Source organism: Carettochelys insculpta, chromosome 9 (assembly GCF_033958435.1).
Source record: "Carettochelys insculpta isolate YL-2023 chromosome 9, ASM3395843v1, whole genome shotgun sequence".
NCBI lineage: Eukaryota > Metazoa > Chordata > Testudines > Carettochelyidae > Carettochelys > Carettochelys insculpta.
The window spans coordinates 47,496,836-47,521,698 of NC_134145.1; the positions used below are offsets into that span (position 1 = coordinate 47,496,836).

General features: G+C 42.3%; 1 protein-coding gene across 1 annotated transcript; it reads left to right on the plus strand.

Annotated features, from left to right (window-relative positions):
* Window positions 1-6,490: 6,490 nt before the first annotated feature.
* LOC142017486 (complement factor H-related protein 2-like) lies at window positions 6,491-17,252 on the plus strand. The gene is made up of 7 exons (XM_075002391.1): window positions 6,491-6,548; window positions 7,791-7,949; window positions 9,772-9,924; window positions 11,833-12,009; window positions 12,717-12,905; window positions 14,407-14,589; window positions 17,059-17,252. The coding sequence occupies exons 1-7, from the start codon at window positions 6,491-6,493 to the stop codon at window positions 17,250-17,252; spliced, it is 1,113 nt and encodes a 370-aa protein (XP_074858492.1).
* The last annotated feature ends 7,611 nt before the right edge of the window (window positions 17,253-24,863 follow it).

Sequence of the window (24,863 nt, forward strand, 5' to 3'; positions counted from 1 at the left end):
CTTTTGTCTGAACAGAGGGCTACAGAGGCCAGTTGGAGCAAACACAGTTCTGTGCTCCATCACGGACAGGAAGAAGGCATTGTGGGTGGGGCAGGATCCGTTGTACTGCACCATGGATACTCCACTCTGGATATTGCAAGAGGTGCTCTTCTATGGGTACTGGTAAGGGAAGAACTTCGAGCACCAGTGCACAAGGCAAGCACACACAAAACGTGGATGGATGTTAGCAAGTTCCATTACAGTTACATTAGCTAGAATGAAACTTATTCCGATACCAACTAAAGTCAGAAGGAGTCTTTCCATTGTCTTCAATGAACATTGGATTGGACACACATAAACCTACATGCTTCAGGGTGGAAATGCAACTATTGGTGGTCAGGAACAAATTTCCACAATGGCTAAATTATTCTGTATTTGCCTTTTATGGGATTTCTTAAATCTTCCTACTGAAGCATTGAGCACTGCCAGGAACAGTGTTATGCTAGCTGGACTATTGCTCAAATTGTGCATAAAAGGTCCTCATTTCCTTTTGGAAACCACACTATTGTTTCTCCTCACTGATGAATGAGTGAAACATTTCAGAAGGAAGTTAATTACTTCCAAATAGCAAAAATTAGCACACATAACAAATGAATTTCATAATAATTATGTTCCAGTTTGTAAAGACTGCAGGATTCCAAGGTAGTTTTACACATAGACTCTTTGGCTGCATCTACACTACAGAGATCTTTTGAAAGAAGCTCCTTCAGAAATCTCTTCCAAAAGATTGTCTTTTGAAAGAGTATGTCCACATCAAAAAATGGATCAAAGGAGTGATCTGCTTTTTTGAAAGAGAATGTCCACACGGCCCCTTTTCTTTCCAAAGAATGGGCCAGGGATCAAAAAATTGGGTGCCATGAGGACTGCTCTTTCAAAAGCAGGGCTCTGCAAAGCTTCGAGACACTTTTTCTTTCAAAGAAGCTTTCAAGAGAAGGTGTTCTTCCTGAAGAGGGAGTGGAAGAGTCCTTTTGAAAGGAGCACTGCAGTCTTTCAGTTTACTTTCAAAAGAACTCTTTTTGGGTGCAGAAGCTCCATGGAGAGCCCACTTCTTTTGAAAGAATTTGCTAGTGCAGACACAAGCTTTCTGAATATTTGTTAATAAAATTGTAACAAACATTGAACAACAAACATGGAACTCAGATTCTATTTGAAGCAGTATTAATGAAACAGCTTTCAAAACTATTTGTCTCCAGCAAAATATGTCATAGATATTATTATTTTACAAAGAGTAACTAAAGGGTGTTTAAGCTCCTAACTGCTTTTGTTTTCAGTGGGACGTCAGTGCCTATGTGCTTCGGAATATTCCAAAAGAAATTTACCCTTAACTTTAGATGTTAAATCCAGGCTCAGCTAAAATCAGCTGAACAATTCTCATTAATTTATTAGGGTCTAGAATTTTACCGAGTTATGTGGCCGTCCCCACCACATCTTCCCTCTTCCCCGCTCTGCCAGTGTGTTTTCAAATTTTATGGTCCCCTTGGGAAAAAAATCAGGCTGAAAGTAAAGATGACCCTCCAGCTTGGAATGAGCCCTAGTGTACCCCTTTGAATAGTTTGCGAGTTCTTTAGTGGGGCTGATTGTGTTAACTAGAATTCAGTAAGAGCATTAATATCTTGGAAGTTAGATCCTCTATGCTTACATATACACATTTGTATATTTATTTGTAATCTTGGATTTTTGGGACTCCAGCTGAGTTTGTGTGCTTTCATCATTTGGGTTTTTTGTTGTGTAAAGAGAGCAAGTCCAATATCTCAGAGCCAAATTGCAGCGCAGCCTGTTTTAGCAGCAAGAGGCCAGTCAATGACAAACAAATAAATAGTATTTGACCTCCTAATGAAGGTAGAAAATGAGTACAATTTTCATGTCTAGCAATACCTTCAGGATGGTCTTAAGACAGGAGACTGCCTAGTGAGTACAAGTTTCACCATGGGCTTGTCTTCACTACCACCTTCTTTTGAAGGAAGGATGGTAAAGAGGGTGTTGGGAGCTTACTGATGAAGTGCTGCCATGCAAAGGCAGCACTTCATTAAGCAAATCCCTCCCATGGCAACTTCAAAGTTTTAAACTTAGAAGTACTGGCACACGTCTAGCTGCGGCTCCCCCACCGGTACTTCGAAGTGAAGGGGCTACTTCGAAGTCCCCTTTCTCCTCAAAAAAATGTCCATTTCAAAGATTACTAATGAGGTACTGAACTGAATATTCAGCGCCTCATTAACATTAGGACTCTTTCAGCTGCGGAACTTCGAAAGCACCGCTTTCGGACGCTTGCGGCTCGGCGCAGCTACATGGGGGTCCTTTTCGAAAGGACCCCACGCATTTTGGCTGGGTCTACATGTGCCCCTTTCTTTTTAATGATGCTAACTGAATGCACAGCTCAGAGGTAACCAAAAGGCCTGTAAGGTCACCTAAGGCGTTCCACCAGCGGCCAGACACTGCCCCAGGTTTTACCCCGCAACCTGTGTCGATTGTCACGGGACCTAGTCCAGTGGGGTTTTCAGGGTGCGTGAACGAGCTGTGCTGTTCCCCAGAAAAGATGACGGACAAGGATCAACTTTCCCACAAAAAGATTTTATTTCTCAAGATCAGGATTCTTTTTATGTTATAGTACTTCTTTTATAATAAATTACTTCTTTTTATAGTATGCTATTTTCTTTTTTATATGTGTATTTTAGGATAAACTATTTAAATATCTTTGTGCTATGGATCCAACTATTTACTCCCCCACTTCACCAAGCCTAGCACAGGATTTGATGATTAGCAGACTAATATATTGTATTATTACAATAATTGTCTCTATTCTAAACCCTCCTAACTTACTTGGCGTCCGGAGAGATGCATAATGAAATGCTCTTCGTCGAATGCTGTAAGGGAAGATTATAGCAGAACTGTATATTATGTTATAGTGTATTCTTTATATATTATATTATATTCTTTGTAAAAGGTTTTTCTATCTAAAGGGACTACAATGCAATGTTATATATATATATTATATTGTAGTCCCTTCACCAAAGCATCGTTACGGTCTTCCTCAGTACCTCTTTTGGATAACTGAAGGCGCTCAACCCCGGGCCCAGCTACCTAGGGGAACAGATGGTCTAGAATAGTATGAAGTGAGGTTGCCCTGTTGGCCAGACAGGACAGTGGCCTCCAAGAATAACTCGCGGGGTTCTTCCCTGTTGGGGCTATTTGCCTTAATACTTAACAAAAACTGCCACTTGGAACTGCCTATGTCGTTCCCCCAGTTACGGGAGTCCCTTTACTGCACTGTCCCAAGCTCAGTCTAAATATATAGGTACAGTCTCCTCAGACACCTTGAGATTCAAAATGAATTTACCTATCGGGTTTGCCCTTTACCGGGTTATCCCTCCAGGATTTTAAATGTTGGGGTTTTTCCTTTAACGGGTTATCCCCTAAATGCTCTTACCTCTACTCAAGCGAGCTCTACTTAAAAAGAGGGAGCTAACAGTTCTGAATATCCGAATGGCTATAGTCTATACGATTTCTATACTAGTCTTCTATTTGTACGTTCAATATAAAGGCTAGGTCTAATAAGATCGCCTCCTGTGCTTTACAATTACGGCTTAAGAAGCGGGAGTTACAAAATTTATGGCGCACCCTATTTAAACAATATTGGAATTCCTAGGTCTGCTGTAAACGTAGCAGCAGCAAGGAATAACAACAAACAATGTAACTATCAATAATGCTACAGATAATACAAAGAATATTAAACCTAGTTCCAAGACTGACAACAAACTAACCAACCTAAATGCCTATATTCTGTGGAGGCTTGATGTTAAATACCTATACCCTCCTGCTCTGTCCGTCTGGGCCCGCAGGTCTCCTTCTGGTGCTAGGAAAGGAGGCCCTCATGGCGCGCTTGTACGGCAGCCGCGGACAGGCAGACAGAAAAGCAAGGAGAGAAGAGAGGCCAGGGGGAAAAGGCCAACGTGGTAAACAAAAACCCCCTGGCTATAAAGAGCAGCCTGCGGTTCCACCGCCGGCCAGCAGGGACCAGCGGCTAAAGCAGCAAGGCCGCTTGCATGGCTCACCAGGCAGGGCACCTGCCGGCGCGGTCTGCCCGGTGAGCCTGCCTCAGGCAAAGTCCTGAGGTCTTTGTTAGTGAGTTCAGTTCAGTCTCTTCAGATCTTCTAGGCTGGAGCTCTTCAAAAAGGCTTCGTAGCCAGAGCTCTTCGAAAAGGCTTCTGCATCCCGCGGCGGCTGGGGAGCGATGATTGACTCGCAGGTCCGCTTCAGCTCTCCGCTCCGAACCTTCGGCTACTAGCAATGTCCAGCTCTGAACGCAGTCCTTTTTGTTCTTCCGTCCGCTCCTCTTCTCATCCTCCGGTGGACTCCCGAAGCCGGGGCTGCGCTCCAGAATTTATAGAGCCAGGGCGGACCTGGTTGAACACCCACAGGTGTCAGGTCCGCACCTGCGTTGCCCCGGCAACCAAGATGCACATTCCACATACATATTCATAAGCATCCTATTTTGTCCTATCAGAGCCTCGGAATTCAAACCTACGCTCATGAATAATCAATCAGCTAATACATATGCATTACCAACTGGCAATCCCAACGGTTTTTCCCTATACTTTATATTGAGCCTAGTTACCTAAGCACTTTTACATCATATTTTAAAATAAATCTTTCCCTATTTTTATTTTATTCTTAAGTGGACTGATAGGGAATACTGTTAAAAGCAGAAAATACAATTTTTGATTTAAAATGCTCAATATCTCGAGGCTATCTGGTAAAGGGTAGTGGAAGGCACACACAAACCTCACAGCCCATGGCCAGGGACATGTTCTCTAAAAGAGGAATTTACAACACTTTTGAAAGGGGCATGTTCATGAGGAGGTTCGAAAGATGCTAATGAGGCTCTGCAATGAATATGCAGCTCCTCATTAGCATAATGGTGGCCGCGGCAATTCAAAAGTGAGGCTTTTCGAATCGCGCGCTGCGCATGGAGATGGAACCTTCCGAAAGAACGCCCCCAGTTTTCAAAAGCCCTTCTTCCTATCTGGTGATCGGAAGAAGGGCTTTCAAAAACTGGGGGGGGGTCCTTTCGGAAGGTCCCATCTCCACAGGCGGCACACGATGCGAAAAGCTGCACTTTTGAATCGCCGCGGCCACCATTCTGCTAATGAGGAGCTGCATATTCATTGCAGTGCCTCATTAGCATATTTCAAACCTGCTCATTAACATGCCCCTTTCAAAAGAAAGGGGCATGTGTAGACCCAGCCTTTGATATCCCCTTATCCCCCTCAGGAGAGGGGATTAAGGAGATTTCAAAATGTGCGGGGTCATTTTGAAAAGGACCCCTATGTAGCCACACCAAGCCGCGAGCATTCAAAAGTGACGCTTTCCAAGTGCTGATGCTGGAAGCATCCTAATGCAAATGAGGCATTGAATATTCAATTCAGTGCCTCATTAGTAATCTTCAAAATGAACATTTGCATGGCCATTTTGAAGTTTTGGCTAAGTGTGGCCACAGCCTTTGAGGAGTAAGAGGACTTTGAAGTTGAGCTGCCACTTAGATGTCCCGGTGGGGTGAACCGCAGCTGGACGCGTGTCGCTGCCGGGGGAATTTGGTTAATCAAGTGCTGCCCATGCACGGCAGCCCTTCATTAGTAAACTCCCAACACCCTAATTACCATCCTTCCTTCGAAAGAAGGTGGAAGAGTAGACAAGCCCCATGTGTAGGTCGAATCCATTGAACATTTTAATAATTTTTAGTGTACAGTGCAGAAAACCAAGGGTACGTGAATGACAATATAACTCAGCAAGATCATTTCAGTACTCCATAAGGTAAACCAAACACTTTTGAAAGCTAACAAACTGTCGCTCTGAATTGTGTTTTCAACAAATGCTTTCGGAGACTAAGTATCCATCTCTTCTACCACCTTCCTATGTGTATTGAGGCACAGAGAGAGAGCCTTAAGTGAGCTTTACAAAGAATACTGTTCAAATTATTGTAAGTACTTCCTTCCATTCCACACTGAGTTTCTCTCTTTTTAGTTGGCATGATCCAAAGCCAATTAAAGTCAGCAGGAAAATTCCCATTGACTTCAACTGATAAGAGAATGGATTCTGCCATTGTCTTCACCATAGTTGTGATCAGTCTTGTTCAGAAACCAAAATGTTTTGTTTTAAACCCTGGCCTAGCTTCCAGGAGCCTCACTGGCCTGGAGCCCATAGAGCTGGATGGGAGTCAGCTGGCTCACTTGTTCAAGAAAACAGGTGGGAGGGGAATTACTGGAAAAAATTGATTTTTCTGAATAACTAGAATGCACGTTTAAATTAAAATTTGCATACATTTCTGCTGCAATATTGACAGAGTGTGAAGTGTTCATTCAGCCTTTAAAAGACATTGATAGAGACAGAGTTCAGGGCATAGTGCTAGACTACACCAGCACTTTGAAACTGCGGGCCTAGCTTTCGAAGGACGGAGATGACTCAGCCTGGATATATTGCCATTCTGGTAGTATGGGCGTGTGACATGGCATTAGGTAAGACATTAAGGTACAAGCAAAAGATATTCTTACAAAAAGGTAAAGGGATTATTCAAAGGAAAAGACTTAGTGCACATACCACCAACTTGGTCTGTTGAGATAGGAAAAGCTACTGGTGACTTGATAGTGCAACTGAGGGGTAAGGTAAATCAGCACCACTGCTTCAGGGGCAGAGCCTGTTCTGAAGATGATAATGGAGTAACTCTCATTTTGTAACAGTTATGCATAAAAATCTTCCTTCCCACATTTAGCTGCTAGCTAGTTTAGACTAGCTGAACAGGCCAGCAATACACAATTGTCTTCAGCATTGCTGTCCCTTTTGCATAATATTTCATATTGACTGAATACTACCAGGTCACTGGGGACGTGGTCTTGAGATGCTCACCTCACCCAACTCCACCAGTCACAGGTGAGTTCTATTCATTAGAGCTGGGTAGCTTTATTCAACCAAAACATTTTTCAATGAAAAATGCAGATTTGGCAGCTCAGACATCTCACAAATTTGTATTGATTTTGCCAACTTGACTCTGTAAAAATACCTTAGAAATCTCTAAAACTCAGAACATCTTCTTTTGCATTTTTTAAATTTTTTGCTCTAAAGAAACCAAAATCTTGTTTTAATATTTCCTGACATTTTAAAAAGTAAGTGTTTCAAACTGCTGAAAATAAAAAGCAAACATTTTGTACACCCCAATTTTGACTCAAAATTTCCACCAAATACATTTTTTTAAAAAGCCAAACATATTTTTGACTCAATCTAGAACTTTTTCTGCCTTTTTTTCTTTGTGTCAACAATATGAAAAATCCATTATCTACTCAGGTTACTAGAGCAGGTTCTCTTCTGTCACATAGGTGCACTTGCCTATGTGTTCTATGCTGCCTAACCATATTTGTATTAATGCTTTTTGGGAAAACCAGGGCAGCAGGCAGGCTTAATTAGCAATGGTGACAGCTCAATTAAAAGAAGCCTTCAACTACTATAAGTTGCTTTACCTATTTTGATATTTTAATTAGCTCTTGTCAGTAATTGCAGTGTTGCCTTTACAAGGAGAGTTTTCATTTCAGTTCACTCAGAAAAGGTGCCTCAGCTTTTCCAAATGGCTTCAACGAAGTTTTAATTGCTTTTCATTCTCTTTTAAATGTGTTCTACTGTGCTAAATAATAGCCGCAACATCTAAGGTCAGAGATTTTTGGGTTACATATGATATGTCTGACTTTACAAATTTACTTTGCTTTCAGCTACTTCATGTGGTAACATAGCAAATGGGAGAATAAAGCCACCTTTATTCTTCCAGAAAAGAAACAGAGTATTTGAATGTAATGCTGGCTATATAGCGGAAAATGACAACAGAATTGAGTGTACTGCTTTAGGATGGTCTCCTGTGCCCAGATGCATTCGTAAGTGAGCTTTAAATAAGGTTAATTTTCTCTTTATTGTCCTTCAAAGAGAGATACATCGCAGTTTAATAGCACAGGATGTACTACACTTAACCACTGTCCTTTGGCTGTGTGCTGCTTATTTACTTACTTTATGTACCCCAGTTTTGGAAGACAGCAGTTACAGGAGTGTAAAACCTTAAATAATCAGACCGGATCTTCTTCGGGGGGATAAGGCAAAACATCACATTTATTGACAATGTAACATTATCTAGCGTCTGCATATACTGTACTATACGCACACGTGCACACGCACACACGGACAAATATTCAAACCACCTCGTTGATGTTATAGTTACCACTCTGTTGCTCATATCTGGTCATTGGACTGGTGATTCAATGTGAGGAAATGGGGAGTCGGGCTGGTTCTCTAGGCTTGACAGGACAAGAACTGGAGATTCATGCAAGACACCCCATCTTTTATAGGAGTTTTCTTCCATTCAGTTCTATGAGTTGTGCTTCATCACCTCTTAATCAGTTATAACCACTTCATGTAACATCTGTTTATCTGGAAGTTGTATTTCATTGTCAACGTGTTGGTGCCTTTTCTCTTGTGTTGTTTCGAATTGTGTTATCTTTTTTTAGTTGGGGGTTCTTGCCCTTTAATTCCAAGGCCATCTATCTGTCCTGCACGGTTTCCCTTTTCCCGAGGGCCTATTGGATATTGTCTTGGTGCTCCCAACTCTTTAATTCCCACTTTGGTCATCTAGACACTGAGACAACCTTTCAGTTTTTCTCTCTCTTCAAACACTCACATTCCTTGCCCATTCACTCTTTCACTCCCTGTCCCCCAGGACTACATACTTGCTTCACATAGGCAGAAGGATAGAATTGGTTTTGTAAGGTGTACAATCAAATTACAACAACAACTCCTCGTAGTACAAATCTTTAGTTCTTTATGCTATCTCCTTCACATCCCAACCTGCTTTCTAGTTATTCCTCGGAGCAACAGTGTGCTCATATGGAATCGCAGGGATCCTTCTGATCTCTTTCTGCCTTGGCGTCACGTACAGATTCAGTCTGCCTGATGAATCTCAACCAAGAAACCTTTCCTTCGTGCTCACCAGAGAAGGAGGGCCAGCAGAGTTATAGTTCCTTAATTAATTATTAAACTCTATTCATGTAATCTCCCATGTATATGTACTACCCAGAGGCACTGAGACCTGATCTGGGGTGATGGGTATGACATATCTATTACAGGATATTATTACAAAACTCTATTGTCTACAAGAGGTACTCAGTCTATCCCCTCTTTCAGACATCTCAGCAATATACCAATGCCAAATCCCCGTGAAGCAACTCTGCACCATGGATCAGCTGTAACTGCAGATATTAAGGTGGAAAGGCAAACTCTTTACTGTTTTCTACTCTTCTCTCACCAAATGACCATTATCACAAAAAGTAAGAATTACATAGTCTCTTCAAAGACTGCACAATGCTCACAAGCTAAGAGCAAAATAACATGTAAGAAAAGATTTGCTGGCAGCCTCTGATATCTCTTGCCATAAGAATGTATAGCCTGCAAGTTCCACCTCAGTGATGGCTAGAAGGACACAGTCAGTCAGCATCCCACAATGTCAGGAGAGAGGACAAGGGTGATTGATGCCTGTGGAAGGTGGGGCACGGGGTGACTGGCACAAGCATCAGTCCCCCCTGTCTCCCTTCCTGCCACAGGCACCAGTGCTAGCTACTATGGTGGTACAATATGACTTACACAATACCGTGTATTCCTGTATATTATCTACAATCTTATTTGTGGTGGTGTTGTTCTGATTTTGTTCAGCAATACAGTGCGGAAGGATAGCAAATGGGAAAATAATGGATGAAGATAAACAAAACACAATCTTTCAGTGTAATCATGGATATAAGTCTGAAGGGGGAATTAATGAAACTACCTGTACCTCTGAAGGCTGGTCTCCAGTACCTAAATGTATTGGTAAGAAAGCTTCCACTAGCTTCCCTGCCTCCCCCTCAAACACATTGGCTGCATCTACACTAGCAAGTAAGTTCCAAAAAAGCCAGGCCTTTTTCAAAAGAAACAAACACAAAAAAAAAAAAGAAAAAAGAAACAAACAAAAAAAACCAAACAAAGCTGGGGAGAATCTACACACAAAATGCATTCTTTCAAAATTAAATCGGACGAATGCAGCTCTCTTTCCGACAGCCCTCTTCTTCTCCCAGATGAGGCAGAATGCCTTTTGCTGAAAGATTCTTTTGGAAAAAAATATGTGTAGATGCCCCAGGGGCCCTTTTTTAAAAGAGAGGTCCTTGTGCTGCTGGATTTTTTTGATCCCTGGCCCGGTCTTTCAAAAGAGAGGGGGCCGTGTGGCTGCTCTTTTTCGAAAGAGCAGATTGATTTTTGATCCACTTTCTGTGTGTGAATGTGCTCCTTTGAAAGCAGTTTTTTCAGAAGGGATCTTCCAGGACAGCTTCTTTTGAAGGATGGCTGTAGTGTAGACATAGCCATTGTGTTGATTTGAAAAACCACTAAGTATTTTAATAATCAATCAGCTCTATAAATAAGGTGGTATATACTGCATTGTTAGAACAGATGCCAACTCTCCAGTTTGGTTATACAGAACAAAGTAAAATTTCTTGCAGTACCTAAAATAAGGGAAGAGCAGATGCTTATTACTTTTTTTAAGTGCCAATACACACAATTTCAACAGAAAGAATAGATTATAACAATAAGGTATTTCTTACTGCATAGCTATTCTTCATTGTTTAGCTAAATATCAGTCTGCTGCTTGTGCTGCCTCTGCAGGTAATTTTTCTGTGATTTTGTGACATCTGCTAACCAGTGCTTTGCAAGACATTCCTTCACAAATGGACAAGCCACACCACCACACACGTTGATATCCTTTCACTGACACTACTCCATACTTGAGAAGTAGACTGATAGGTTTATACTTGCCTTTTTGATAAACTGAGGCCAGAAAGAATCTGGAATTAACAAGGGTGTGATAACGGGTTTCTGAAAAAGCATAGTTGATCTTTTAGCCTGAAAAACCTGTGACGTGCTTTACAAGTATCAGAAGTACTGAAATGCTATCCTGCTCCCTCCCCACAAAAAGGGAGTCTAGAAAGTTGTTCTGGATCAACATTAGTTCTGAGGATGATTTACTGTCTCTGAAAGTTTATGCCAAAACATGAAGAGGAAGGAGGGTGTGCTGCCTAACTAAAATACAGCTGCTATTCGTTTGGAACTTGGTCCTGTACTCACTGAAGACAGCAACAAAGCTCTCCCTTAGTTTAATAATAGCTGAGTAAATGAAAGTGTGAGGGTGGGAAAAGCTTTTAAGAAATACGAGCTATAATCTAAGATAATGGGGTAAAGTTATGCAAATTAAATCACCGTACCCTAATTTACCCTGGTTATTTAGGCCTCCTTCAACAACTATTCTTATCCCTTAATGATGTATTGTCTTTAAGGTCAAGACACTAATAACAGACAGAATCAATATGAGTTTACTTTTATTAATTCACTGGACTTCTTTTATGATGGCCATCAATTAAAGGAATGTTCAAACACAAGAAAGGAATGAGAGAAGCAGTGTTTCCTCAAGTTCCATCAAGTATTCATGAAGCTTTCATGTGTCACCTTTATTGTCATCAACTTTGATGATGGAAATAGCCCCAAGTTAATTACATGTTTTTTTCCAGCCCCATAGAACCCACTTTAGATCATAAGCACATCGTGTTTCTACAGCATTAGCCACAATATGAAAGATAGTTTTAATCCAAAGAATTTAACACCTAAAAATTAATGCAATACTATTGCTTCTTCAATTCTGTTGCTCATTGACCACCTCCAGTCATGGATTAACAGACGTGTGTTTTGCAGTTCAAGAGTGTCCACATCCACCTGACGTTGATTTGGCAGAAATTGTCGGTGAAGAGAAAACAGAATATAGGGAAGGTGATGGTGTGCAATACAGGTGCTATCCTGGGTACACTCTGTCAGGACCTGAAAGGATAACATGCAGTGGAGAAAAATGGACAGCTCCGCCGAAGTGCTTGGGTAGGATAATGTTTTAGTTCTTCAGTCAATGGACAAAAACTGGTGGGGCGTAACTATCTTTTCTTGTCTCATAATATTTAATGATGGCTACTACTCTAGGGATGGCTATTAAATGTTTCCTTTGCTCTCATAGTTTCTGAGCCTACTCACATACAATGCAATGGCAAAATGTCCATTGTTTTCACTGGTATCAAGTCCAAAATGACCCATGTTGGAGCATAATACACTATTTATTTTTAAGTTAGAGCAGAATAATAATCAGAATTGTTTACTTGATACATACTAAATGGCAAATTAGCAGGTAGGACTGTATAGCTAGAATCAGTATCCTATTGGCTTTGATTATCAGTACTTTATATGACAGTAGCTTTCATACATATTTAACAATGGCAAGTTATTGTCTTCGTTACAAAAATGGAGAAACTGTGGCAACAAAATTCAGAAAATTGCCAAGACCATACAGAGAGTTAACAGCAGCTGCAGGACTAGAAAAGAGGTGTTCTGATTTTCAGTTCCCTGACCTAACAAACAAGACAAATCACATCTGAAAGTAGTCCATTTTTTAATTTGCTACACCCGTTCATTCTCTACATTGGAAACAAAAAAGGTAAAGGAACCCTAGAAGTATGGAATCTACAGTATTGCATTTGTGTGGGAGATATTTAAACTTTTAAATGACTTTTCGTGTTGTTCTTTTTTATCTAAAGCACCATGTATTATTACAAGGAAACAGCTGGAAACAAACAAATTGCTTCTGTCTAATGGCCGAAGACGTACGATCTTGATCCAAAGTAACCGAGCAGCCCAATTTCTTTGTGGTGAACGTTCTGACCTTAAAGTCCCCTACCACATCAAGTGTGTGGATGGGCACATGGCTCTACCCACTTGTATATCTGGTAAATAGACTTAGTTCTGAATCAGTTCTTTTTTCTCAAATACATTTGAGCAACAAGGAGGAGTGCCTATGTGTTGTGAGTTAATGTTGGTTCTTGGCTGACTTAAGCAAATCAGCCTTCCGTTCAGCTTGATTTAGGAACTGGCAATTCAGGATTTTGAGAAAATCATCCTATTCATTTTTTTCTATTTAATTAACAAGATACGTTTAAAATTTCTGGCCCCACTCGTGCTAGAGCAGGGAAAGAGTGAAATACGCAAACACGGACAGTGAACATACTTCCTTCAGAAACATACCTGTTTTGTCTTACAGAGACAAAATGCTTTACCTCTTAAACCTCTCTAGTTCGGAACTCTGAGGACATGACCAGTGCTGACCCAGAGAATTTGCCAAACCACAGGAAGCCAATATTACCAACCCTTCCACTGCATACTGAGCTCTTCGAATACATGAAGGGGCAGGGCTTTTTTGTGGCGGTACTAAGTACGGGCACCTCCACACCAGTGCTCCCCTCTAGCTGGCGATCTCCCAGCTGGGGCTGCTGGCAGGGCTCTGTGTCCCAGCTGGCACCCAGCTGTGGGGCTGCAGGGTTCCCCCTGCCCTCCAGGCTGGAGTTCCCATGGCTGGGGTTGCTGGGGGAGCTCCCTGCTCCAGATGGATCCCATTAGCAGGGCTGCTGGAGCCCCTGCTGGCTCTGCGGCAATGTGGGTCTGGAGCTGGAGCCGTTGCCCCTGCGTCCTGCAGCAATTTCAGAGCCAGACCGCCAGCTGTGGGAACCCCAACCAGGTGATGGGGGACCGTACCAGCCCCACTGGCTGAGAGCTAAAGCCCCGCTGGCAGACCCAGACACAGGAACCCTGGTAGGGGTAAGGGGAACTGGCTGAGTACCAGCTCCTCTTTTTTTTTAAACCAAAAAACCACTGTGTACAGGAAATTAGAGCTAAATAACAGCACAGAACGCTGAAAGCCAGTACTGGTGGCTATAACCAGCATCTATGGCGCCACAGGAACCTGGCCACACCCACGATAAGTGGTCATACAACTAACTAAAATCATGGTGGATCACGGATGCTGCCGGAGCAGAGGGTGCCAGATTAGAGAGGCGCAACCTGTATCTAATTAAGAGAAGGGCGGGGAGAGGGGTCTGAAAGGGAGGGAAATCATTTCAAAACTAATTCAATGATCCAGGTCTGAATTCCATAGAAAAAGTGTGTGTCTTTTCAATGCATCTTATGCTGTGATTTCCAAAATAAAGGATGTTGTGACCATATAACGTTGCATAAATGTGTATCAGAGGAACATTTAGGATCTTGTTTAGATGTATACCGGTATTAATCTTGGCCCAGGACTAAACTATTGATTTCAGTGAGAGCTGATTTAGACCTCAGAAGCCAAAGCTTCAGAGCATTGTGACAAGTAAATACTGCAGCTATCAATATACAGAATAGCAAAACCAAACAGATTTGTATTTGTGCATTGAAACTACCAATATTTTCATTTAGGTACAGAGAAAAAGTGTGGTCGTCCACCTGTTATCGAGAATGGAGACATAACTACTTTCTCCCTAAAACAATATGCATTTGGCTCTTCTGTAGAATACAGATGCCAGCACTACTATGTAATGGAAGGAGACCGGAAATCATTCTGTTATAATGGAATTTGGACGAATGCACCAGTTTGTTTAGGTAAGAGAAATATTCACTTGTTAAAGATGTTTTCAGTTTATAACAACATTTTATAAAACATCATCTCTTCACATTATGATGTCATTTATTTTTAATTTTATGGAGATTTATTTTCAACGTTGTCACTGCACTTTTTTTTTAAGCTCTAAGTGACTGATGTAGATTTAACGATGTATTTAAGTAGAGTTTGGGAAAATATTTCCATGAAAATGTATACAAACTACTCTCCTCATTCTTCATTTCATTATGTTCCAATGGTAGTTTTCAAACCAGATCTATGACTAACAAACCAGCTGAAAGGAAAGGACAGAATGATGTTATCTGTTTCGAATCATATTTCCTCCTACACATAGCTAAGTGCCAGCACATTATATAATCAGGTATCCAGCATCAAGGTAGCAAGCTGCCTCTCTAACTAGCCTAACGTTCACAGCTGGCTATACATTTGATTTTGATAGGCAATGTCGTAGTTCTAGCAGCATGAAGAATCAAGCTGACCAAAGGAAATAATTAAATAAATAAATACACCTGCAAGAATGTGTCATAGCCTCATGAATTAGAGTGGAACAAGTAAAAGGAATTAGGAACATTTACAATGAGCAGGAAGGAAGACATAGCACACCATATTTAAAAGCTCAACCCCCAGAAGAGTGTGTTGGGAAAAAAAGAACCTATAAGAGGCCACATTCACACTATCAGAATTAGTAAGGGTCAGGTTGTCGTGAAGTGTGAGTATTACAATCACAGCGCTCCAGAAGGGATAAACTGTAGCTACGAAGTTTTCAGCAGCTCCAAGTTCCCCACTTTCCATGAGTCAAAAAAAATATTGATTTCCTACAGTAGTAGGATCAGGAATGGGGACGTAAGAAGTTACTTTCCACAAAGCTAAGAAGTGACAGGGTCTGGAGACACCTGAGACAGCTGTCATGCTACCTTAGCCAACAGGAACAAGAGCAGTGCTGTTTTGTGTCAGTACTTGCCAGTACTCAGTATTGGCAATTTGGCAGCTTCAGACATGGGATTAGCTGGGGTGGCGGGGGCAGGTGGGGAGCCAGATGCGTACCAGCTCATCTTTTTTTTTCAAAAAAGGCATTGAACAAGAATATTGATGAGAGTCAGGGACTGGTGTGGAATGTGTGTGGGGGGCGGGGGCGGAATGAGGGAGGAGATGCTATGGAAGGGAGACCAAGAAAGGGGTTTGTATTGGAGATACAGATGGGGGAGGCTAGCCCATCATGGGAGGATGGCAAATGTGGATCAGCATGAAGTGGGGGAAGGGATGAAAAAGGAATGACTGAGGTTACAGAGGAACCTCTATAATAGCTCAAGCCCTTCATCTTGGAACAGTGTAATTCCAAGTTCGCATTGTTTGTCTTCTCAAAACCACCACATACAGGAGAAAACAAGAAAAAAAGAACATTGCCGTAGTTACTTGCCTTTTTTAAAAATTGGCAGCTTCCCTCATTTTTCCTCTTTCCGAAACATGTCTCTCCTCAGCCCCTCCTCAACTGCTGTCACCACCTCCTCTGCCTCCCTGGGGATTCCACATGGCTCTGTCCATCAAAGGCTGCCTAAATTACCTCAGATTAGTCATCGCAGAATCACCCGCTAACTGGAAAGAGCACTTGTAGCTGCCTGCCCACAACCCAGTTCAATGGGCTTGACATCTCACAGGACACTAAAGAGCCCCTAAAAAAACCCCTGCTACCTCAGAGCTTGGTTTAGAGAAGTCAACATTATGTTTTTCAACTAAATGGTACTGGAAAAGGTTCTAATTTCCATTTTATGCTAAGTGAAGGTACCAAGGGCATGTCTATACTTATCCGAAGGACGGCCTTCTGGAGCTTGATCTTCCAGGGTTCGATTTAGCATGCCTAGTAGAAACACACTAAATCGAATTGTGAGGACAGCCACATTGACTCTGGTACTCCTTGCAAGGAGTAAGGGAAGTCAATGGGAAAGTTTGTCCTGTCAGCCTCCCACAGTAGGGGTGTGCCAGAAGTTCAACTTATGATACATTAACTCCACCTATGTAATTCTCATAGATGGAGTTATGTATTTTAGGCTGAATTTCTTTTTTAGAGTGGACCTGCCCTAAATTCATTGTAGGTAGGAAACATTCCATTAGTTTCATGCTTTTATTTTCTAACTGCTTCATCACGAAAAGGAATGTTACGCTTTTCTTACAAATGGTCTAAAACCAGTGACATTAGCCATTAATTTAAGATAATCATCTCCAGCAGGAGACTTTCAGGAGGAGACACAAAACTATTTGCTATCTTGTAGGACTAAGTTCCACACTTGGAATCATATTTACATCAGATATGGAAGTCAATGAGCTTCAGTAAGAATTACACAGGGCAAAATGGGCTTTAATTATTAGATCATGGGATCACCTTCAGTTTCAAGGTCGGATTTTTCTATTTAGATGTGTATAACATTTAAATAATATTTCTTCTTTTCTTGCAGACCCCTGTGTCATCACACAAGAGGATATGAGATCACACAACATAGAGCTAAAGTGGGTTTCAACTCAGAAACTGTACGTGTCACATGGAGAGTTTGTAGAGTTTAAATGTAGATCCAATTTCTCTCCAAAATCTTCAGATAATTATAGAGTGCAGTGCACTGCTGGCCAAATATCTTATCCCCAATGCTCTTAGAAAAGCGTGGCTGAAGGCGTGTTTACCATGTATAAATTAAAAATGCACTTTGTTATTCTGCCTATTAGTTGTTTCTCTGAAATGAATTCCCAGGGTTTTATCATTCAGACAAAAATTACCACCATATGGCAATCACTCCAGGAAAGGTATAACAATTAATTTATTTTAACTAATGCTACAGCAACACTTATGGGCGTGCAACTTTTTAGGAATAATGCTTCCAGAAATAATCACAGACAAGATGATGACGGGCATAAGTAATCCTCAAATAAATGAAAGAAAAGAATATAAAACTTTAGCAGCCTCTTAGCAAAGAAAACAAAATTGGGGTTTCTGCTCTTTTTGCTTGTTTATAATGTCTAATGGCAAACTAAAAAGAGGGAGATTTTTCCTTCTTGCATATTGCGCTAGAAAGTGAGACCTTGTTTTGGGTATGTCTACACTTCACCAGAAATCGACCCAGCAGGGATCAATCCACCAGGTGTTGATTGCTTGCATCATTGAAGATGCAAGAAATCAGTCTCTGAATGCACTTCCATCAAAGAGGGTACTCCTGTGAAATGAGAAGAGTATCCAGGGGTGACGGAAGAACAGTCCACGTTGACCTTACTGTATGGAAGACACTGCAGTAGGTATGTCAAGTCCAGCTACACAATTGCATAGCTGAACTAGACCCGTGGGAAAGATAAGTGTAGACAAGGCCCTAGACTGGAAAATAAAGACAACTGGAGAATGAATGCCATTGTGACATCACTGAAATTAAGTACAAATTAAGGAACTGAGATGGGATGTGATTGTTGATCAGAGTGTAAAACTGTTTTGTTTTTGTTAACTGTTTAATATTTCAATTACCGGGATTTTGAATGAAAGGTCATCTCATGCCTCTACAATTAAGTGTATTAGAGTGTACTCTAAACATGCTCTGATTCCTCACAGTGATTCTCCAGTAAAATTAGGGAGGCCCACTGTAGGGTGCGAGAAGATTTTGTAAAGGTCTCCTGAGAGCAGGTCGACCCCTCTGTGAACCCTTAGCAGCATCCTATACAGAAGCATGCTGCCAATCCTTCAAGGCTACCAAAACCAGGCTGTGCAAGGTGAAAAGCTGCAAAACAACTCCTCCTGCCCCACAACACCTGCGAAACAAGCGGTGCTTGCCAAGACTCCAAGGCTACGCTGGCAATAGGCCAGTAGAGATAGTGATAAGGAATGCATAGGCAATTTTAGGCAATCTTATGTTAATGAGCTCAGCTTTATCAGCTCGTGTTAGGAGGCCTGTTACAGAGCCTCTCCCCGAGTGAAGCTCTGACGTGTCGGGTCTTCCCCCACTGGTGACGGCGGCGTCTCCGGGGCTTCCGTCGTGGGTGTCACACGCTTTCAATAAACCAAATATAGCACTCGCCTTCTGAGTGCAGCCTCGTCTCTGGGGAACCCGAGCCTGGTTGGCTACACCCACATGCCTGATATTTCTAAGGTAGAAAAAAAACAAAAACAATTGAAAAGCTTTGTAAGCAAGAAGCATCCTGTCAGGACTTTTTGCTACTTTATAAAGAACCAAAGCAGACATAAGTATCACCTCTAAAGAACATGTTTTCTGTCCTGTCATACATTCACTGGAATCTTCTAAACCCTACTTAGCTTTCACCAGCGATTGTCCTGATTTCTCAGGAGTAGTGATGACCTCTCTGAAGTGGACCCTGACCCTAATTCTGTCAAACTTCTGTTGCTTGGGGCAGATTCTCCTTTCACCAGAAGTAAATAAAACCTATCCTTACTCCCACTGGCCCGTCCACTACAGACTGCATAGCTATATATGCCAAACGTGGCAAGTAAGCAGACAAACAAACCTTACATGTGAGAAATCATCAACTGGAAGTCCAAATGACTAGAGTATCCTTCCTGTCAAATATACATTGAATTTGCATCCTTATCTCTTTCCATTCAAGAAACACAAACATCTGTCATACCTATACTGTGGTGCCTATTGGCTCAGAAAGTTGGTTCTTCTCACTAAGAGTAGAACTTTGACAAACAGTGACGACATCATGTAGATGTTGCTAAAGTTGTGCTGCACTCTCAGGATATTTTGTGTTCTGAAAGCCCCGGGTCAAATTATAAATGATAATCTCAACCTCCATTTTTAGAAAAATGAATTTTAGTTCTTGTGGGGCAGTAAAAACATAACCTGTGTGTTTCTGAAAGAATCAAAATCTGAAAGGCTAACACAAAAGAATCCCACGCTATCCTTGTAAAATCATGATTTTAAGCCAAATTTCATGAACTCAGTGTTTGAGGTGGGTAATCTACTAAAGGATGTTCTCACAAATATATTACCAAGAAATAGAAGGCCCAGTTTTAGTTTTTACCTAGAAATACAATGTATTATTTTCAAATGACATAATTGTGGCTGCTATTGTTCCATATTGTATTTCATATGGGAATAAATTTTAATCTCATGAATGTATATGTTCATTTTTTATGGCTTTTTATGAGGAAAGCCAGAGCCAAAGAAGATAAGAAGATGAAAATTAGCGTAGTTTCATTGACCACGTCAATTTACATTTACCTCTCATCAAGACCACTGTCTGGATCCAAAATATCCGAATTCCGAGAAGCAGGATCAGAGATTTGGTTGGACCCTTTGACAAGATCAAGCCAGCTGGAGAGTATAAATTTTGATCCAGATCTGAATGTTCATGGAGTCTGAATCTGAGTGGTTTGGCTTGAGCTAATATCTACCAAGAAAAAAAAGTTACAGGACGTACAGCAAACTCACAACACACCTGTGTGTAGTATCGGTTGTGCCTCCCATGTCTGGCACCCTCAGGTCCTGACGTGTCCCAAACCAGCATATTTGCTACATCAGGGTGATGTCTACACTTGGGGAAAAACTTTTAAATGGCCATTCTAATGGCCAAATCAGAGAACACTAATGAGGCACTGAAATGAATATTCATCACCTTAGCAGCACGCTGGCGACCGCGACACTTTCGCTCGGGTGCAGCTTGTCTACACGGGGGCCCTTTTCAAATGGACCCTGCAAACACTGAAATCCCCTTATTCCTATCAGCTGTAGATGAGCCATGTGTGAGTGAAACGCAGCACTTCCAAAGTGTTGCGGCCGACAGCATGCTAATCAGGCGCTGAATAGTTGTTTTAGAGACTCATTAGTATTCTCTGATTTGGCCATTAGCATGGCCATTTTGAAGTTTTTCCCAAGTGTAGACAAGGCCCAGGAAAGGTCAATGCTAGCTCTTCTGCAGCAGGAGGCTCAGCTTTAACTGAACAGGGCAAGTGAAGGGTGCTTGAGGGAAGAGACGAGGTGGATGAGGAGCCCTGAAACCAGGGGCTAGGAGCACAACCCCTCAGGAGTGCAACAGGTCCTTTGGCCACTGGGTTGTGCTCCTGGCCTTAGTCCTCAGGCGCATGGCTGAGTTCCTGGCCCCGAGAATTCTGCAGCCCCCTGCTTCTTCCCACGAGAAGCCCCTTCTCCTCCGTCACCCACTCTGAGCTTGAAGGTTACAAATGAGCTATTTGGGGTGCTTCAGAAGTTGTTGAAGGGTGGGCCAATATGTCTTACAAAGTCTAGATATACTGCATCTACCCCTGCTTTATTATTTGTTCCATTTTCTTTCCTGGTACAGAAGTTAAGATGGCTAATCTGTAAGTGGCTGGATTGTCCTTATATCCCTTTATATAAAAGGTAATATGTTGTTCTTTTCCAGTCTTCTTGAATCTCTCCTGTTGTCCATGACTTTTCAAAGGTAATACTCATCTCCTAATAATCAAGAAAATATGGTGGGGGTGGGAAGACTGGAATATGACACATATTTGAAGATAACCCCAAACCCCACCTCTTTTCCCCTATTTTCCAGCCAATGCCTTCCAGTTTGTACTGTAATCCTGGCCTCCAAAGCACTTGCAACCCCTCCAACTAGGAGTCATCTGCAAAATTTGCTTGTGTATTGTCTATGCCATTATGGAAGTCATTGATGAAGATATTGAATAGATTAGTGTATCTGAGCTGGGATGGGCTCTGGGGATGAAGAGCAGAGCCAAGCACAGAAACAGTCAAATTGAGCCAGGCTTGGCCCTGGGTCGGGGGTGGAGGTGGTGGTGGTGGAGAGAGAACATTCTAGTTGAGCTGGGCTGCACCCTGGCGTGCATCACAATCAAGCTGAGCCAGGCCAAGCCTTGTGGTTAGATAGAGAAAAATGAAGCTGAGGCAGGTCAAGCGCAGAAGGTGGGGAGAGAACAATGAAGCTCAGCCAGGGTGGGCCCTGGGGACAGAGAAAGAACAGTCTATCTGAGCTGGGCCAGGATATGCTGCTGCCCTCTTCCTTAGGACTGTGTGGCACTATGTCCATAGGCTATATGGCTGACTTGTCCCGCAGGGGGATGTGGCCCAAACCCTGGAGTCAATAGCTGCCCTCTCAGCTGAGGCTCTGTAGCCTAACGGCAAAGTCCGCAGAGGTGTGGTTTAATAGCTGTAGGTGGTTGGGGCTCCATCTGGGGGTGATGGCCAGGGTAGTGAGACTGAGACTCAGCCTACTCCCTCAGTGCCAGACCAGGGCCCTGGCAGAAAGGACTACACTCCCTCAGCAGGGCCACTACAGAAACATGCTGATTTAGCTTTCAATTCCAGAACACTACCAATGTATCATGTCACTGGGCTGCTTCCTGCCCTGTCTCCCCATGCAGCCACTGGGGCTTTTGTGGTCACTGGGTTCTTCAGCCTGTGCAGTTCAACAGCTATGCTCTGTGTTGGTTCTCTTCGGTTGGCTGGGTATCTGCTTGGGCCCAGGGGGACCTCATCTCCACAATCTGGGGGTTCTACAGCTCTTCGGCTGGTGCCAACAATGTGTTCGCTGCTTCCAAGAATCCTTCCGTGGTAAGGTTGGCAACTTGTTAATTCTGGAAAAACACAAACACCCTTGCCCGATCCCAAAGTCCACACCCTGCTGAAGTGCAGCCACCACTCACTCCACTCCCCTCCCCATCACCTGCTCTCCCCATCCTTGCCTACATGCTCATTGTTACTGTAAGGCCCCTGCATGCATAGCTATTGTTTGACAGGTGTATTATGCCGCGTTCAGGTTTTATTTGTAACTGGGCACCTGAACTGGCAGGCAAAGAGTCAAAAAGAATATTTAAAAATGACATTTCACAAAGGATTTTATGATTCTTTCATTCCCCTTATCCCAATCTGCTCCAGGGGATTTGTTCACTGAAGATATTATAATATTATGTGAGGAATTAACACCATGTATTATTATAGAGACAACGGGTCCTACACTCTCCTGAAACCCAAATATAAATCCATAGAGCACAGCCACAGAACTGGAGTTGCCCGAATACCTAAATAATTAAATCTGTAGAAGCTCCCACACCTACCACAGATAGACACAAGTATTCATGTGTGCACATGTAGCACACATTAACACATACACAGAAAGACAAGGCATTTAGAATACAGGTGGACAATGGTGCCAAGAAATTCACAATATACTGGCTTGTCTGCAATTACTGGTAAACAACATTCATTATTTAGAAATAGAACAGTTCTATTTAGAGTTACCGCCTCTTAAAAAATATGTCCTGAAATGATTATACACATACTTTATGTCATCAAGGGGTTTCTAGTCTACAAGCCAGTAAAAGAAATAAGTCTTAGGGTTAGGTTGCGGATTTTATTTACACAGCTCTACGAAAGGCAGCAATACACACACCTTGCTAACACAAACCATGCAATCAGCAGAGCCAACAGTCATTGTGGACCTTAGGGCAATGTGGGGGGGGGGCCTGCAGAGGAACCCCAGCTCTGTGTCCCTGGAGGAGGCCCAGCCAAAATGGAAGGGTTGGGGGTCAAAGGCAGTCAGCCCTTTATGTCACCCAAACTGTGGCCCTCTTCCAGCAATTTCAAGGAGCTTTGGGGTCTGCACAGTGGCAGAAACCTTTGGCCAGCCCAGCTCTGTGAACTGCCTTCTAGGAGGAGCCCCAGGACAGTCACATCACACCTCACCTCCCTTCCTCAACCTGCTTGCTGGAGAAAAGCACAGCTGCCTCTCCTGACTGAAAGATGCGTTTGATGTGCACTATGCAGGTCAAGGGCCCACTAACCCTGCCTGGGGCATATCAAAAACATCTTGTGATCAGAGAGGCATTCGCCTTCCCCAGCACAGACAGAGCTACTGCAGCAGCAGCCCGGGCCTCTGGGCCCCTTCATATTTTCTGGCCCTCTGGGCAATTGGTAGTTCTGCCTAGTCCAAAAGTTACAGGAAAGGTTACATTCCAGTGTGCTCATGTGTCATGCTCTTGCTGTGGGGCTGGATGAAGAACTGCTCCCAAAGATAGACAATAACTAAGGGCTGATTTTTTTTAAGATGACATTTGGACTTAATTAAATAGAATACAGTTCTTTATGATTCCATGTGTTATGATTATAATGCTAATTAAATGCTGGGAGTAGCTAAAATCCATGAGCATTCTACAGATTCTTACCTACTAGCTGGTCTGGTTTCCAATGAACATTTGCATTTGACAGCATTTGAATCATGAGAGCTAATGGAAATATCTTTTGTTGAAGAGATGAAAAGAAAATTTGAACATCAAGGAGTAAAAGCAATGACGTGTGAAAATGGGAAGTGTCAGTCGCCACCTTGCTGTGTTGGTCAGTGTGGGCTTTTGTTTGCATTTATTTAATTAGATCAGGCAGAGAAAATACATAAAGAACATCCTGGTCATATGTTTGAGTTGGCTGGTGTGCAAGGAGCCAAAAAACATTCGGGCTACTGTTTTATTACAAGCCTTATAATCAGTCCTAGCAATAATACATTTATGCATGCATCTGATACAGTTCCCCCATATGAAGATTTACAACACTAGGCAGTAGGTCATGACCTCTGTTTTCCCTATGCTTTGAGGCATCCCCCGGTCTGAGCAGTTCAGCTTCTTTGAGTTGTTGCTGCAAGCAAAGGATGTAGGGGCACCTTGCTTATTCCCTCCCAATGCTTAAGTCTCATTTGCTTATACAGATAGTTTAACTTTGTTGTTGAAGTGTATGATGAACTATGCATTGTATATAGTTATTCTAACTTCCTATTCACTAACCTAAATTACTCTAACTCTGTATCTATGCAGTTTCTCATAAGCTGTTTACACTTTCTGTAGCTAATGGTTTTTTTGGCTGGTAAACTTTTAAACTTATTTTCCTGGAAATTTCCAGCACACCATGTTGTTTTCATTTCTTGTGGTCATGCTCGGCCTAACCCGTTTAAGCAGAGGAAGCCATATTTCTACACACATGCTTTGTGACTGATCTGCGTGCACGTGGGGCACCAGGCCAATGCTTTAGAAACTAGAATCTAAAGGTTTATGTAGAAATAAAGAAGGGGTCAGAGTTAAAGGAATCAAATTACATAAACCAGTATCAAAGTTCTTGGTGCAGGTTTGTAGCAGAGAGGGAATAATTTGCTGTTTGAAATTCAGCTTCTGTTAGCATAGGTCATCAGTCCTTTCAAGCATCATTTCATAGTAGAGGTCCTCCAGAGGTGACGAGCTGGGTTGACCATAACCAAATAAAGGAAACTTCAGAGGCCTTTTTATATCCTTGGC